Raw genomic sequence first — 14,288 nt, 5'->3', positions numbered from 1 at the left:
CCCCAAACTCCTCCCAAGGCTCCCACAGGAGCCTCAGAGCCCTGTGATGCCTGGCAGGAACTCCAGCCCAGCCGTGTCTCCCCATCAGCAACCACTGTACCTTCACAGCCAGTGGGGAGGAAGCCACTCCATTGCCGGTGCTCTTCTTGGTGTGATCTGGAATGACACTTGGGCGGCTGGGAAGAGCAGAGCCTGCCCTGGAGATGGCACCCTCAGGACTTTTCTTAGAACCTGGAATTCTATCAAGAGCAAAGGAAGAAGTCAGGGGATCTCTGGCTAAGCCCATAGGTGTGGAGAGGAAGGTGAGGAAGTTAACCTAGAGTTAGGGTTATACTTCCATTTCTAGGAAAGCCAGGCAAAAGCACAGAAGCAGCCATGGAACCGCAAATGTCCCAATGGACTTCTCTGAACATTAGCCAGGCCCTTCTACCACCACAAGGCTGGGATGAAAGCCCTGACCAACTGTGCAAGAGCAGGAGGCTAGAGCAGTCAGTTTCCAGATCAGACCCTCAGGCTCCAGTGAACTGAATCCATCACCGTACAGGAGGGCTATGAGCAGCAGCAAAGCTCTCCAGCCAAACATGTCCTCCAACCTCCAGTCAGTAGCTGGCAGGAAAGGCGTCTCCTGAAGGAGGTGCTGCAGCCCACCAAGGAGGCAACAGAACACTGCTCCCCACTCATTCACAGCCTCACCGGGGGGCAGATGCTCCTGTCTTGTCCTGGCCTCTCTGGGGCTCTGGTTCTTACCCAAGAGCCAGGCAGGCGTGGCTACAGAGCACTTCCCAGTAGACGTGCTTCTCACACATGACTGGGAGACGGCCTGTGCCCGTGTGCTCCTCCAGTCAGGAAAGGCTCGGGGAGACAGCTCCAGAGAGCAGGAGCTCGTCTGGAGGGGGCATAGGGTCCTCACCGCAGGTAGAAGAGCACGTAGGCCTGCTGGTTCAGAACCACCTTGACGTTGCTGGAATGGACCAAGGAGTCGTTCATCTGGTACCACTGTCCGTTGCTTGCCTGAGCAGCACGGGGGAGGTTGCAGGAAATGACAATCAACAGACAGCCCACAATCCTGTTTTCCTTCCTTGCTTCTTTTCCTTTTTGAGACAAGGGCTCACTCTGAAGCCCAAACTGGCCTCAAACTCTCGATCTTCCTGCGTCAAGCCTCCTGAGTTAGGATTCAAACGTGTACTGCCCTATCTGACTAGTCCTCACTTTTCTTATTTTCTTGGGGGGATGGAGGGCGTTATAATTGGGATTTGAACTCAGGGCCTTTGCAAGTCCTCTAACACTCAAGCCACGTTTCCAGAGTATTTTGCTTTTATAAAAAATAAAACCTTGCTTTTTAGTCCAGACTGGCTTAGACCTCTGTTTTCCTATTTATTTACTCTTTCTGAGTAGCTAGGATGACAGGCACATGCCAGAGCCCAGCTCTTTATTATTCAAGATGAAGTCTCTAGAATTTTTTTGCCTTGGCTAGCCTTGAACCATGACCCTTCTGAACTCTGCTTCCTGAGTAGCTAGTAGCCACCACATCCAGATCAGTCTTCACTTTAAAAGGAGAATACAAAATGTACTATTAGTCTTGCTACATGTGTCCAGGTGATAATTAGTAGTTCTCTCTGCCAGTGCTCCACATCACTCAGTTCCTTCCTCTGTCACTTCTAAAGAAGACAGGCAGGCTGAGGTACCACCTCATCTCCCACCAACATGCAGCCTCCAACTAAGATTTCTCCAGGTTGAGGAAGGCAATCGAGGCAGCTGCTTCTTTGAGTTTCCAGGAGTTCTGTGGATTCCAGTGGAATCGCCTTTTAAAGGTGTCTTTTCTTCATTAGACATGAAAGCACACACTAAATATCACCATTTCCCAGAAGAAATGGGCAAAGGCTAGGTCTGGCTTTATGACACTGCCAGCTTGCCCAAGAAGGCAGTGCACTGGGCATGCGAGTGCCCATGCAGAGCTGGTAGCACTCACCTTCACGTAGCAGTAGTAGTGCCCAGCGTGGCAGCTGTAGCCTGAGTGGACCAGGACGGCATACAGCCCATACATAACAGGGTCCCCACTATTCTGGGACATATATGGCCGGATGTTCAGGAACTCAGGGTAGCCCACATCCTGTTGGAAAAGTCAGAGAGGCAAACAGTTGTTCAGGAGAGATTTGCTCTTACTTCTACATCCATCTAAGTAAGAGGTCCACTTGGACTGGGCTTTAACAATGGGGGAACCGGATGCGTGGCAAGGCTACAGCAGGAGGCCCAAGTCACAGATAGAAGCTGAGCAGGCAAAAGACGAAGTCTTGCCAGCCAGGCCATGGGAGCTATAAGCTATGGGGAGCTATGAGCCACCGAGAGCTATGCTATCAGCCCACAGAACAATTTGTGGCCCATTCCTAAATTAATTCTCACAGTAGTTGTTTTACAACTACCAGATGAATGCATTTCCTTTCCCTCTACTCTATAGAAATACTGCTGGGAAGAGGAGGAGGAGGAGAATGTAGGGGGTGGGGGGCAGTTAAGGACATCAGAAACAGGTGCTAAACCAATTCAGCCAGTTGTCACAGTAACTTTTCAGGGTCTTGTATTTGGTTGTTGGGAGCTCTACCACTTGTCACATGCCCATCCTTCATGCTATAGTTAGACAGGGCATCATATTTATGTGAGCAAAAACACATAAGGTCCATCCTAAACACATATGTAATCTGGAGCAAGACCCAGAGCCCAGGTGCAGACCCCTGTGACAGCCTGTACTCCAATCAAGACAGAAGACCCCAGCTTACCAAGTCCCTCTGTGCCCCCGTCACTGTCCCATCTCAAACATGCTCTGATCTGTCAGCATGTATTCTCTCTGCCATCATAAAGCATGCAATTTGTCTGGATTTTTTTAAAAAAATCAGTATCTGTGAGACTTACCTATATTATCTAATTTCTTTTTTTGGAGGACTGGGGTGGGAAGGGAAAGACAAAGTCTCACTATATAGCCCAGGATGGCCTTGAACTCACCACCCTCTTGCCTCAGCACCCTGAGTGCTAGCTAGGATTACAAGTATAAACCACTATACTTGGCTATTTTTTTTCTTTCTGACAAAATCTCAAAAGCCAAAATACATATACATGAGCCTCAATCCAACCTTGCTAGGTAGGAGGCCTCCTAAAAATCCTCTAGACCATTGTTGAAACACAAGCATAACCACAGATCTCAAGTGAGCTCCAGCACCCACTCAGACTGGCACACTACAACAATGAAGGAAAAAGTTCATGTGCAAGCAATTACTCGGATGATGGTGTTTAGAGATCTAAAATGAAACATGGCTTCAAAAAGACTGAGAAGGTTTTCAATATTGCTGACACTAAGTGCCTTGCCCCAAATCACATAATCAGGTCCTAAACAAAAACTGTAGACTTATGAAACATACATATCTAGCAAAATCCGACCATGCAAAAAAGTAGATTTTCACTCCATATTCCACAAAAGGCCACAGCATGCAACTGCACTTGTTTCAGACTTAGGACACTCATGGTTAGAGATAAAAAGTACCAAGGACATTTACTTAGGAAGGCTTGACCTTCCACTTAGGGAACATTCCATGTTGGGGGATCCAGGACAGTGATTCTCTTCTTGTTGAGTTGTAATGAGAGCCATTCAGATTCCTGGGCCCTGTGAGGCAAACTGAAATTCTCTGGCTCTGGGGCTACCTAGGCAGCTGTGAGGCACCGTGAGCCACTGAGCAGGCTGTATCCTGCGAGCACTCACCTTGGTGATCTTTCCCCCACTGAAGTTGGCAAAGCGCTTGAGGGAAAGGGTGAGCACGTTGGATGTCCTATGGATGCTGAAGCGTTTGCTGGCTGGAACCTTCTTCTTGCATCTATAAAGAAATGAATAACAAGGTTCAGGCCACACTGGAAGAACACTGTTCATGCTGAATGGCTTTGTACTAACAGAACCTGAAAGTGAGGTTGATACCTTCTGTACCCCATCCACATAACCTACAAGTTGCTGCAAGGCAGGAAGGTGAGAACAGGCAGGGACCTCCAGCAAGAATACTTGGCCCTCCAGGAGACTAGGTAAGAAGTATAAGGAGTACAAAAAGTGTCTTGGGAGTGACACTGGGAAGAAGAAACTGAAGCAGGTGGGGCCCAGCAATCAAGCAGTCAGTCAAGCAGTAGGAAATGGATGCAAGCCAAGTCAAAGGACAAGTAGAGAAGAGGGAAGAAAGGGAGACAGAGTGAGTAGCTTCCAGACCCAAGGGAAGCAAATTAAAGAGAGACTAAGAAAATAGACTGTGTCTTCAAACAGAACAAGAAACTTGAAAAGGACTAAGAAAATATTCCTCAGCAGTCCCAGCACAGCATCACATGGCCTGGTGAGCCAAGCGCCAGCACAGAGTAAGGGGGCAGCTCTGCCTGCTATAGCAGAAAGTTAAACACGGAAAGCTGAGATCAGCTCTTGCCAAGAGGCAGGGCAGAGGGTGGCTCTGCACTGCAGCCCAGGGTGAACATCGTCAGGCCTTCAGTTGTGTCTCAGTTATCCATCCTGGACGATGGGCACCACAAGCAATGCACAAGGACGCTTCACAGCAGTGATGAGTACTGGGAGCGTGCGGTTGCCACCATGTGTCCTACTGGAAGGCGTGTGTAATTCAGACATGGCTACACAAGATTTTTTTTTTTTTTTTCTGAACTAGTGCTAGGGCCTAAATTCAAGCCTCATCCTCTCATTTGGCTTTTTGGTTAGCAGCTGGTACTCTACCACCTAAGCTACACCTCTACTCTGGCTTTTTGCTGGTTAACTGAAGACAAGTCTCTTGGGTTTTTCTGCCTGGGCTGGCTTTGAACAGAAATCCTCAGATCTCAGCCTCCTGAGTACCAAGTACCACAACTAAAGCTGTGAGCCACCAGAACCTGGCTTTCCTCCCCCAATACTGAGGGAGGTGTGGACCCAGATCCCGGTACCTTGTAAGGCAAGTTCTCTACTACCTGAGCCAAATCCCCCAGCTCTTTCTGTGTTTGTTGGTTGAGGGGCTTAAACTCAGGGTCTGGGCACTGTCCCTGAGCGTTTTCGGTCAAGGCTAGCACTCTCCCACTTTGAGCCACAGTGCCACGTCTAGTTTTCTGGAGATAAAGTCTATTGGACTTTCCTGCCCAAGCTGGCTTTGGGAACCATGATCCTCAGATCTCAGCCTCCTGAGTAGCTAGGATTACAGGTATGAGCCACTGATGCACTGTGCTTGTTATCTTTGACCTGGGGTCTCGCTTTCTGCTTGGCTGGCTTGGATGGTGATCCTATTTCAGGCCTCCCACAGTAGATGAGATGACAATGGGTACCACGCAGCAAGCTACTGGTTGACAAGGGTTCTTGTGGACTTTTCTGCTTGGGCTGGCCTTAAGTGGCAAGTATTCCTATCTCAGCATCCCAAGTACTAGGAATACAGGCATGAACCACCAGCACCAGGCACACAGCATTATGGACACTTCTTTTTTTCATTAACGAAGTAAAACTTACTTAGCACACATATAGGCGTTTTCTCCACTCAGGACATCTGGTTTCACAAAAAGTTCCAGAGCACGCACAATATTTGCAGCTTGCTGAGAAGGACAAAAACCGAACAGGATAAACCGTAAAAGAAAAAGGCTGACTTGATGAATGCCAAATTTAAGGTCTTTTTCAGGCTGAGACAGCAAGTCACAAACCTTGACTTGCATAAAAACTGGCTCACTAGCTGCCACCTCCCCAAACTCTGAATAGGTACTGCCAAGGAGCAGGGAGCCAGACTGTGCCCCATCGCAAGTGGGTGGCACAGAAGCCTTGTGAGGTCTGTCATATGCAGACTGTAGTTGGATTTGCTCAGAAGCTCAGGGGTTCCAGCAAGGTCAAGACGAGCTCTCAAAAAGCCAGCCAGGAAAGGGGCCACCATGCTGTGAAGGCCACAGAGTTTCAGGGTGGCACTCTAGTACATTAGATGTTTTTCCAGCTCTGCCTGACAGTGCTGGGACTACTCTGCCTCAGGACACAAACTCAGAGTTTGACCTAGGAAGATATAAAATGAGGTTTCTAAAAAAAGTAGAATCCCAAGCACTTCCTATCTGCACCCATTTTGATGATGGTTCCCGGCCTCTCTCCAGATGTCCACAAGGGCAGACCCCTGTGTGTACCCGGATCTCCAGCGCTATGTCCAGGTAGGGGTCGTAGGTGTCAGAGACGCTCTTGCACATGGAGCATTTCACTGCAATAGAAGAAGAGGCAGTGTGTGGGTGGGTTCCACGAGAGGACACCCAAATCCCAACACCCACCACTGGAGGTCTAGAACTCAACCCAGCTCCTGACAGAAGACTGTCTCTCCAGGCTGACTCAGGGTGGAAAAACTACCAAGGAGGTGCTGGCCCCATCCACAGGCCTTGCTTGCCACTGGCTGCCTATCAGGCCTGCAGAGGGGGATGAAAGAGGGACTGGGAGAGCTTGTGAGGAAGACTCCCATACACATAACTGTGCTTCAAGGTTCCTCACAGGGCTTTGCTACAACCAGGCAAGATTGGCAGGTGGGAAACCAAGACCTGATCACCAGGCCATGCCAGGAGCATATTTAGGGTCTTTATGAAGGTCCTGACCTCCAGGACAGGATGAACAAAATGTCCCCACTCACCTCGGGACCTGAGATAGCCTCCAAAGATCTGATGCACCAGAGTGGTAGCCTGAGTTTGCCGATCCAGCCTGAAAGCAGGGCACACAAAACAGGACTTGTACTGAGCTTCCATTCTCCACTCACTGGCTGGCTGTGGCACTATCCTCCAACTCCCATCCTCCTACCTGAATCTCATGGGCAGGCCCAACAGTGCCCAGAACCTCTCAAGAGTCCCCTACTGCCAAGCTCCTGCCCTACGGCCCACTGTTCAAACCTACACAACAGTCCCACTTAGGAGGCAACTGGGCCATGAATTCCAGAAGACAGGTACCGAACAGTGCTGGCTTCCATAGAAGGGTCTGGACCAGGGTGGGGTGCATGGGGCCTTCAGCCTGTAGGCTCACATCTGCTCTTCGAGGAGCAGCCAAGCCTGAGATCGGGGTGGGACAGGGCCCTGAAACCAACTTTGAACCATCTCCGCCCTACCTCACTCCACTTATTACTAATCTGGGGCAACAACTAAGGCCAACCTACTCCTGTGCCCCCAGGGTTGAGTGCACATGCCCCACATGTGGCATGCATCCTGCATGCTCTGGACAACCCTAGCCCTCTGGTGTGCTCCACTCACTCCTCCACAACCATCTTCCTTGGCACTTAAGGGTGCAATCCACGCTGCCAGCTGCTTCCTGACCCCTCACAAGTGCCACATCTGGCCAGGCATTGTGTGGCACAGCTCCCAGGGCATGGTCCAGTGCCAAGCCTTGCCACTGAAACTCCACCCCAAAAGACATGCACCAGGCCTGTAGTCAATGCAACACTTCCCAGGAAGCTCAGGAGACAACCTGGGACCAAAGGCTTATTTTCACAAAGTTGGGAAATGAAAAACGAACAGTCACCATCTATAGTCATCACAGTTCACCCAGGGAAGGGATATCTAACTCTCTAAAGTAGCCAGGCCATCATCTCAGTGAGAAGCAGGAGCGAGAAGCAGAGCAGCCCCAGTGGCTAGTACTCAACCCCTTGCCCCACCCTTACAAGAAGCTAGGTGCCAACAGTACCACCACAAATGCCCACTGGCCTGTGGGAAGGGAACTGCCAGCTGGGGCAGGCCCAGGGCCTGGCATACACAGGCTGGGGGCAGTTCCCAAAGGCCCTGGCTGTGGGAATAAGAGGATAAAAGAGCAGGTAAACAAGCATCCTTGCAACTGGGTAGGAAAGGGCAAAAGGAGAACATTTAGGGTTCTAAAAAAGCCAAATAAACTATCAGAGCTGTTGCCCCTTCTGTCACCTAGAAAAAACATTTATTTGAGAAGGTTCACCTCATAGTGCTGAGGATGGCCCTAGGCTGAGGATCCTGAAACTTACCAGACCCACCAGTCAAAGGCAGCTCAAATCACAGAAAGGTGACATAGAAAATGGCATGTATTGCCACCTTGTTTCTTATCTAGAAACCAAGCACACCACTGATGCATAATACCCAGTCAAGAAGCCAGGGCAGAAAAAAACAGTGACACAAGTCCACACTGAGTTAGACTTCCTCCAACATTTGCACACAAGAAAACCACACTCACAAACACAGAAAAAGAAAACCAGTCTGGGACCAGGAGGGGTGGGCTCATGGTTGCAATTCCAGTGACTTGGGAAACAAGTTAGAAGGGAGCAAAAATTAGCAAGGGGATGGGAAGGTGGCTCCGTGGTAGAGTGCTTGCTCGGCATGCATGAGGCCCTGGGTTCAATTCCTCGGCACCACATAAGCAGAAAAAAGCTGGAAGTGGAGCTGTGGCTCAAATGGTAGAGTGCTAGCCTAGAGCAGAAGAGCTGAGGGACAGTGCCCAGGCCCAGAGTTCAGGCCCCATGACCAACCAAAAAAAAAAAAAGTTACCAAGATCTCCATCTTGACCAGTAATTCATACCTATAATGCCAGCTATACTGGAGGCATAGCTTACTTATAAAAAGATCAAGGTGCATGCATAGCCCCAGGCAAAGGCTAGAGACTATATCTGAAAACTGGGGGTATTTGAGGGCTGCTCAAGAGGTACAAAACCTGCCTACTAAGCCTTGAGCTCAAACCCCTGTAAGATAAAATACAATAAAATAATAGAAGGAATATACTAAAAGGAAGAGTTAAGTGAACTCTGGAAAGAAACTGAACACCTCAGTCCCTTCAGAGGTGGAGACTGCAAGCCAGGTGTTGGTAGCTGATGCCTGTAATCCTAGCCACTCAGGAGGCTAAGATCTGAGGATTGTGGTTCAAAGCCAGTCTGGGCAGAAAAGTTCCCATGAGACTCCCATCTCCACTTAACCATAGTGGTGTTGTGACTCAAGTGGTAGAATGCTAGCCCTGAGCACAAAAAGGCTCAGGGACAGTGTCCAGGCCGCGTTCAAGCCACATAACCAACAACAAAGAGAAAGAGAAAAGTGGGGGTGGGGAGAAACTGCATAAAGCTCAAGACAGAACAGATCCCAGGCAAACTCAACATGGGGCACTTAAAGTAGGAAACTACCAGGAAATAAAATTTTAGTAATGACAGCTGTCTGAGAGAAAGAAACTCAGAGAAAAAAGCTATTACTAGAACTCCCAAAAAAGTAAAATGTGGGGCTGGGAAGGTGGCTCAGTGGTAGAGCGCTTACCTTGCATGCACGAGGCCCTGGGTTCAATTCCTCAGCACCACATAAGCAAAAAGAAAAAAGCCGGAAATGGTGCTGTGGCTCAAGTGGTAGAGCACTAGCCTTGAGCTGAAGAGCTGAGGGACAGCGCCCAGGCCCAGAGTTCAGGCCCCACGACTGGACCCATAAAAAAAATAAGTAAAATGCATCAACTAGAAGAAACCAGACACCAGTGTCTCCTAGCTACTCAGGATGCTGAGATCTGAGGCTCTATCTGTATTTGTTATCAGCCTGGCAGACAAATCCAAGAGACTCTTACACCAATTAGCCAGCAAAATGCAGATTAGAGATGTAGCTCAAGTGGTAGAGAAGTAGCTGTGAGCAAAAAAAAAAAAGTCCACAAAACCAAAACAAACAGAAAACCCAACCTGAGATTTGATGTCCCACAGGAAGCTCTGCTTCCTGGCAACGGGCACCTTAGGGTTGTCTCACAGGGGCAATGTGACACCTATCCAAGGCTGGCTTTCTGTGGCGCTGCAGCTCTAAACCACTGGTATTCACAATGGCACAATCCAGAAGATACAGCAGGTGGCATGATGTGACCCTTGTTGAAGGTAGGCCCTGACGCTGAAAAATTTCTCTCCCTGGCTCCATCTCCAAGTAGTGGGTGCCAGGCTCTGCCACTGGTCAGGTGACAATGTGGTATCTGGGGAAAATCAGCCAATCAGGTAAAGAAAAACGTCCCCTCAGTCCACCAGAGGCCAGCAGACAGCCCTATGGAGGGAGGGTGCACATATCCAAACCTTGGGCATCCGGAGCCAGTAGCCAAGAACTGGCAAAGCATTTTCTTTTTGTGACTTAAGTTCCAGTGCTTTGCTTATTTCAGATGCTCACTGAGAAAATTCAGCTAGCCATTCTGAACTGTTCTTTAGAACAGCTACATGTTTTCCAAAGTATTGGTGATAGAGGATTTGGTTCTCTCCCAAGCTTTGATAACAGCTGGTCTCATCTGAGCCAGGAACCCCGGATGGCCAATGTACACAAGTGAGGATACATGGCATGAAGTAACCAACAATTCCAGGAGAACTTCCACACTGCCACATTTGGAGAAACAGCTCCAGACTAGCATCTCCAAAATGGTTCAATTACATCCAACTCCTACAACCCCATCTTCTGTATCAAAAAAAGCAGACTGTGATCCTGTAATCCTAGCTACTCAGGAGGCTGAGATCTGAGGATTGAGGTTCAAAGTCAGCTCAGGCAGGCAAGTCTGTAAGACTCTTATCTCCAATTAACTACCAGAAAACCGCAAGTGGTGCTGTGGCTTAAAGTGGTAGAGCTCTAGCCTTGAGCAAAAAAGCTCAGACAATGCCCAGGCCCTGAGTTCAAGCCCCAGTCAAACCAGGCACAGTGGTACATGCCTGCAATCCCAGGACTTGGGTGGCTGAGGAAAGGGGATTGAGAATTCAAGGCCAACCTGAGCTACACAGCAAGACCGTGTCTTAAAACATCAAATCAAACCAAAACAAAGCAACAGTGATTTCTGAAAAACAAGGGAGTCTAAGGCAGCAGCTAACCTTTGCAAAGACATCTGGTAAAACCCTTCTCGTATCTGACTGCTAGGACAGAGCCCCACCACATCTGCCTCCTGTACCAGATCCTACCGAGCTGCCTCGGCTAGGTGACACCTTTTTGGGGGCCACTCCTCTTCTGGGAACCCTCCAAGGAGGGTCAGGAGGAGGGCTCAGGGTACCTGCCTCCACCAGCAGTGCCTGCAGCCCCAGGGGAGGGGTGGGGAGGCAAGACACATACTTGGCATAGCCATTCAAGCAGGCTTTCTGCATGGCATCGATGGTGTAGCGCAGAAACTCATGTGCATCCTCTTGGTTCCCAAAGCGAAAATGCCAGGCAATCTCTGAAGGAAGGAGAGAGGGTTAGGAAAGATGACCACCACCTACTTGTAGTCACAGGGGGACAAGGGAAAAGTATCAGTTGAGGAAACCGAGGGTGGTATAATTATCTACAACTTGGACCATCCATCACAGCCAGTCTCTAAGACCTAAGGGCTTAGCCGTCAGGTAAGTGATCCACACCTAGAATCATAGCTACTCAAGAAGCAGGGTCAAGGGACAAGGGGATCCTGAGAGCCCAGGAACTTGAGTCAACATAGCGAGACCTCGTCTCAAAAAACAAAAACAAAGAATGCAACACCCACTGGTTTGTTTTCCCAGAGCCAGCCCATAGCCATTTCCTAGTGCTACATAGGCATTAGCTTCCTGCCAAGTGACAGGGACACAGCAACAGCTCCTCTGAAGCTCCTGAGCTTTCTTGGAACACAGCAGACCCTTTCAGCTATCCTATCTTGAACACAAAATGGCACCACACCACCTGGCCAAAACATACCTGTTCTCCAAAGCAGGGTGCCCCCCATCCCCCACCACTCCACCAGACAACCTCCACTGGTGGGACACTTGAGCCTGTATCACTAAGCACACATAAGCACTGCTAAGACTCCCAGCTGAGCTGTACTGACCCCAGAGAGACAAATCCATTCTTACTTTTCAGGTCTCGGATGAAGGAGATGGGCTTGATGGCATTGCCACTGTTGGCAAAGGCCTGGACGATGTGGTTCTGCATGACACACAGCATACAGAAGCTTCCCTGGTGACCTGCGGCATGGGAGAAGCAGCTATGTGAATACGACAGCTTCGGAGAACAGGCCACTTCCACCCCAAAAGAAGAAAGGAACGGAGCAAATGAGGGCCGCTCAGCCTGTGATAGGAGAGCTGGCCCACAGAGACACCTCCCCACCCCACCACAGAGTGTGAGCGGGGGATGCACGGCTCACGGCCGATGAGGCTGTAGGTCTAACGGTCTTACACCACAGGCCTAGACACATGCAGCAGGCTGCTCCAGACACCATGAATGCTACATCTGCGTTATTCACTTACATGAAGACTGAGTCTGGCTTTCAACATGAAGTCCAGAAAAAATATCTATTCCAAAGTTCTAGCACATAATCAATGGCTGCAAGATTTCAGGGCTTCCTGACATTCCTTAGTTTGCTCTCAAACATATTCTGCTCAGCTACACCCAGTAAATAACCTCTCTGCAACTTATCAGGGGCCAGAAACCCCCTGAAGACCTAGACAGCAAACATTTTAGCTTTTTACAAGTCTGCCACCACCATGTACCTCTGCCACAGGTGCACAAGAAGTACAATGTGAGACGGACATGGATGTGTTCGGCCAGCTTGATCCACAAACACAGGCCATGGCCACTGTGGCCAGTAGCCCCTTCACAGCCTTAGAGCAGCCTGGATGTACACTGACCTTTAAAACTGTGACATAGTACAAATGGAAAGAGATGTACAAAGACTACGACACAGCCTTGCTCTACCCTTTCAGGTGTCTGGAGATAGCTGTACCCCTACAATCCATTCTCCAATTCCTTCAAACCAAGGCAACTTTTGCCCTAAACAGGACATTACTGTTCCCCAACACACATGCATTGTATTTCTATACCGTGGGGAACCACAGCCAGAAACTGGCCTTGTGGTTATGTCTGTAAGCTTTCATATTAACTGTACTATGAGGTCAAGTACTGGGTACTTTGGCAACTCTCATTCTTAAAAAATCCAGCATGGGCTGGACATCGTGGCTCACACCTGTACCTGAGATCTGAGGATCGTGGTTCAAAGCCAGCCTGGGAAGGAAAGTCCATGAGCCCCTTATTTCCAATTAACTGCCAAAAGGCCAAAAAAGAGAGATGTACCTCACAAAAGCTCAGGGACAGCACCTGCTAAGTTCAAGCCCCGGGACTAACATCAATCAATCAATCAATAAATAATAAAAAATCCAGGTTGTCCTGACAAGCTGGGTTCCTAAGCCCGGCAGGCAAAGGACTTCATGCGTGAACATACCGGTCTGTTCTCACCTGTGCCAGCCACTGCAGCCCAGTCCTGACATCGCATATGGCATGGCATGGTCTTCAAGGGACACACAGATCTATTCACGTAATCACATTTACATACAAGGGATGCTCTCACTTTTCATTATAGACTTTGTCCCACTTTTTTGTTGTTGTTGGTCATGGGGCCTGAACTCTGGGCCTGGGCGCTGTCCCTCAGCTCTTCAGCTCAAGGCTAGCGTTCTACCACTTAAGCCACAGCATCATTTCTGGCTTTTTCTGCTTATGTAGTGCTGAGGAATTGAACCCAGGGCCTCATGCATGTGAGGCAAGCACTCTACCACTGAGCTACCTTCCCAATCCTTTGTCCCACTTTTCTAACTGTATGTTTTAATTTTTAGGTGACAATAAAGGTTGTAGGACTAAAAAATTATGATTTGATATTTAAAACAAACAACAAAAAAACCCACTTTTTTTTTTTGGTCAGTTGTGGGCTTGAACTCTCAGCCTGGACACTGTCCCCTCAGCTCTTCAGCCCAAGGCTAGTGCTCTACCACTTGAGCCACAGAGCTACTTCTGGTTTTCTGATGGTTTATTGAAGATAGAGTCTCACGGACTTTCCTTCCCGGGCTGGCTTTGAACCTCCATCCTCAGATCTCAGCCTCCTGAGTAGCTAAGATTATATGCATAAGCAACTGGCACCCAGCAACAACAACAAAAAAGCTTTTTTTCCTTTCAGATCCACTGAAGATGTGGCTGTGATACGTCTACAAAGTGCCGCTGACCCCACCCAACACAACTGCTCCCAAATAGGGCAGAAACACCAGGACAGGGCTCCCTGACTCCCAACATTCATGCCCACAAGATCAGCACACTTTTCATGTAATTTACAAAAAGGAAACTGAAGCCAAGATCTTTGTCCATTGCTACTGAAGTTTAGGATGCAATGTATTTAACTCTGGCTCCTGCGGGGTTTATTTCCAGCTGACAGCTGGCCAGGGCAGTGTGTTGGTGACAGGGCTGTGACGCAGCCTAGTTCACGTGCTGGAGCAACACAGGGAGGGAAGTGTATCTCCACCCATGTGCTGGTTGCTCAGAGCCAGAGGGACACTGGAAGAAATGTGAAGAGCTGAGTGTGGCAGTGTATAGTATACCTATAA

At 49.0% G+C, this 14,288-nt stretch overlaps 1 protein-coding gene across 2 annotated transcripts in view; it reads right to left on the bottom strand.

Moving 5' to 3' along the window:
* Usp36 (ubiquitin specific peptidase 36) overlaps nucleotides 1–14,288 on the bottom strand; it is a 33,680-nt gene that overhangs the window by 11,899 nt on the left and 7,493 nt on the right. For both annotated transcript variants that reach the window (XM_069992863.1, XM_069992864.1), the window contains exons 5-13: nucleotides 11,778–11,888; nucleotides 11,032–11,134; nucleotides 6,633–6,700; nucleotides 6,145–6,215; nucleotides 5,495–5,577; nucleotides 3,746–3,857; nucleotides 1,970–2,110; nucleotides 911–1,011; nucleotides 101–239 (exon numbers count right to left, since the gene is read on the bottom strand). In XM_069992863.1, the coding sequence (XP_069848964.1) occupies nucleotides 101–239; nucleotides 911–1,011; nucleotides 1,970–2,110; nucleotides 3,746–3,857; nucleotides 5,495–5,577; nucleotides 6,145–6,215; nucleotides 6,633–6,700; nucleotides 11,032–11,134; nucleotides 11,778–11,888 (929 nt within the window). The remainder of the gene's footprint in view (nucleotides 1–100; nucleotides 240–910; nucleotides 1,012–1,969; nucleotides 2,111–3,745; nucleotides 3,858–5,494; nucleotides 5,578–6,144; nucleotides 6,216–6,632; nucleotides 6,701–11,031; nucleotides 11,135–11,777; nucleotides 11,889–14,288) is intronic.

Source organism: Dipodomys merriami, unplaced genomic scaffold (assembly GCF_024711535.1).
Source record: "Dipodomys merriami isolate MVZ:Mamm:240054 unplaced genomic scaffold, mDipMer1.0.p SCAF_42, whole genome shotgun sequence".
Classification (NCBI taxonomy): Eukaryota; Metazoa; Chordata; class Mammalia; order Rodentia; family Heteromyidae; genus Dipodomys; species Dipodomys merriami.
The sequence above is the reverse complement of the archived record's forward strand: the minus strand, read 5'-3'. Positions and strand labels throughout refer to the sequence as shown.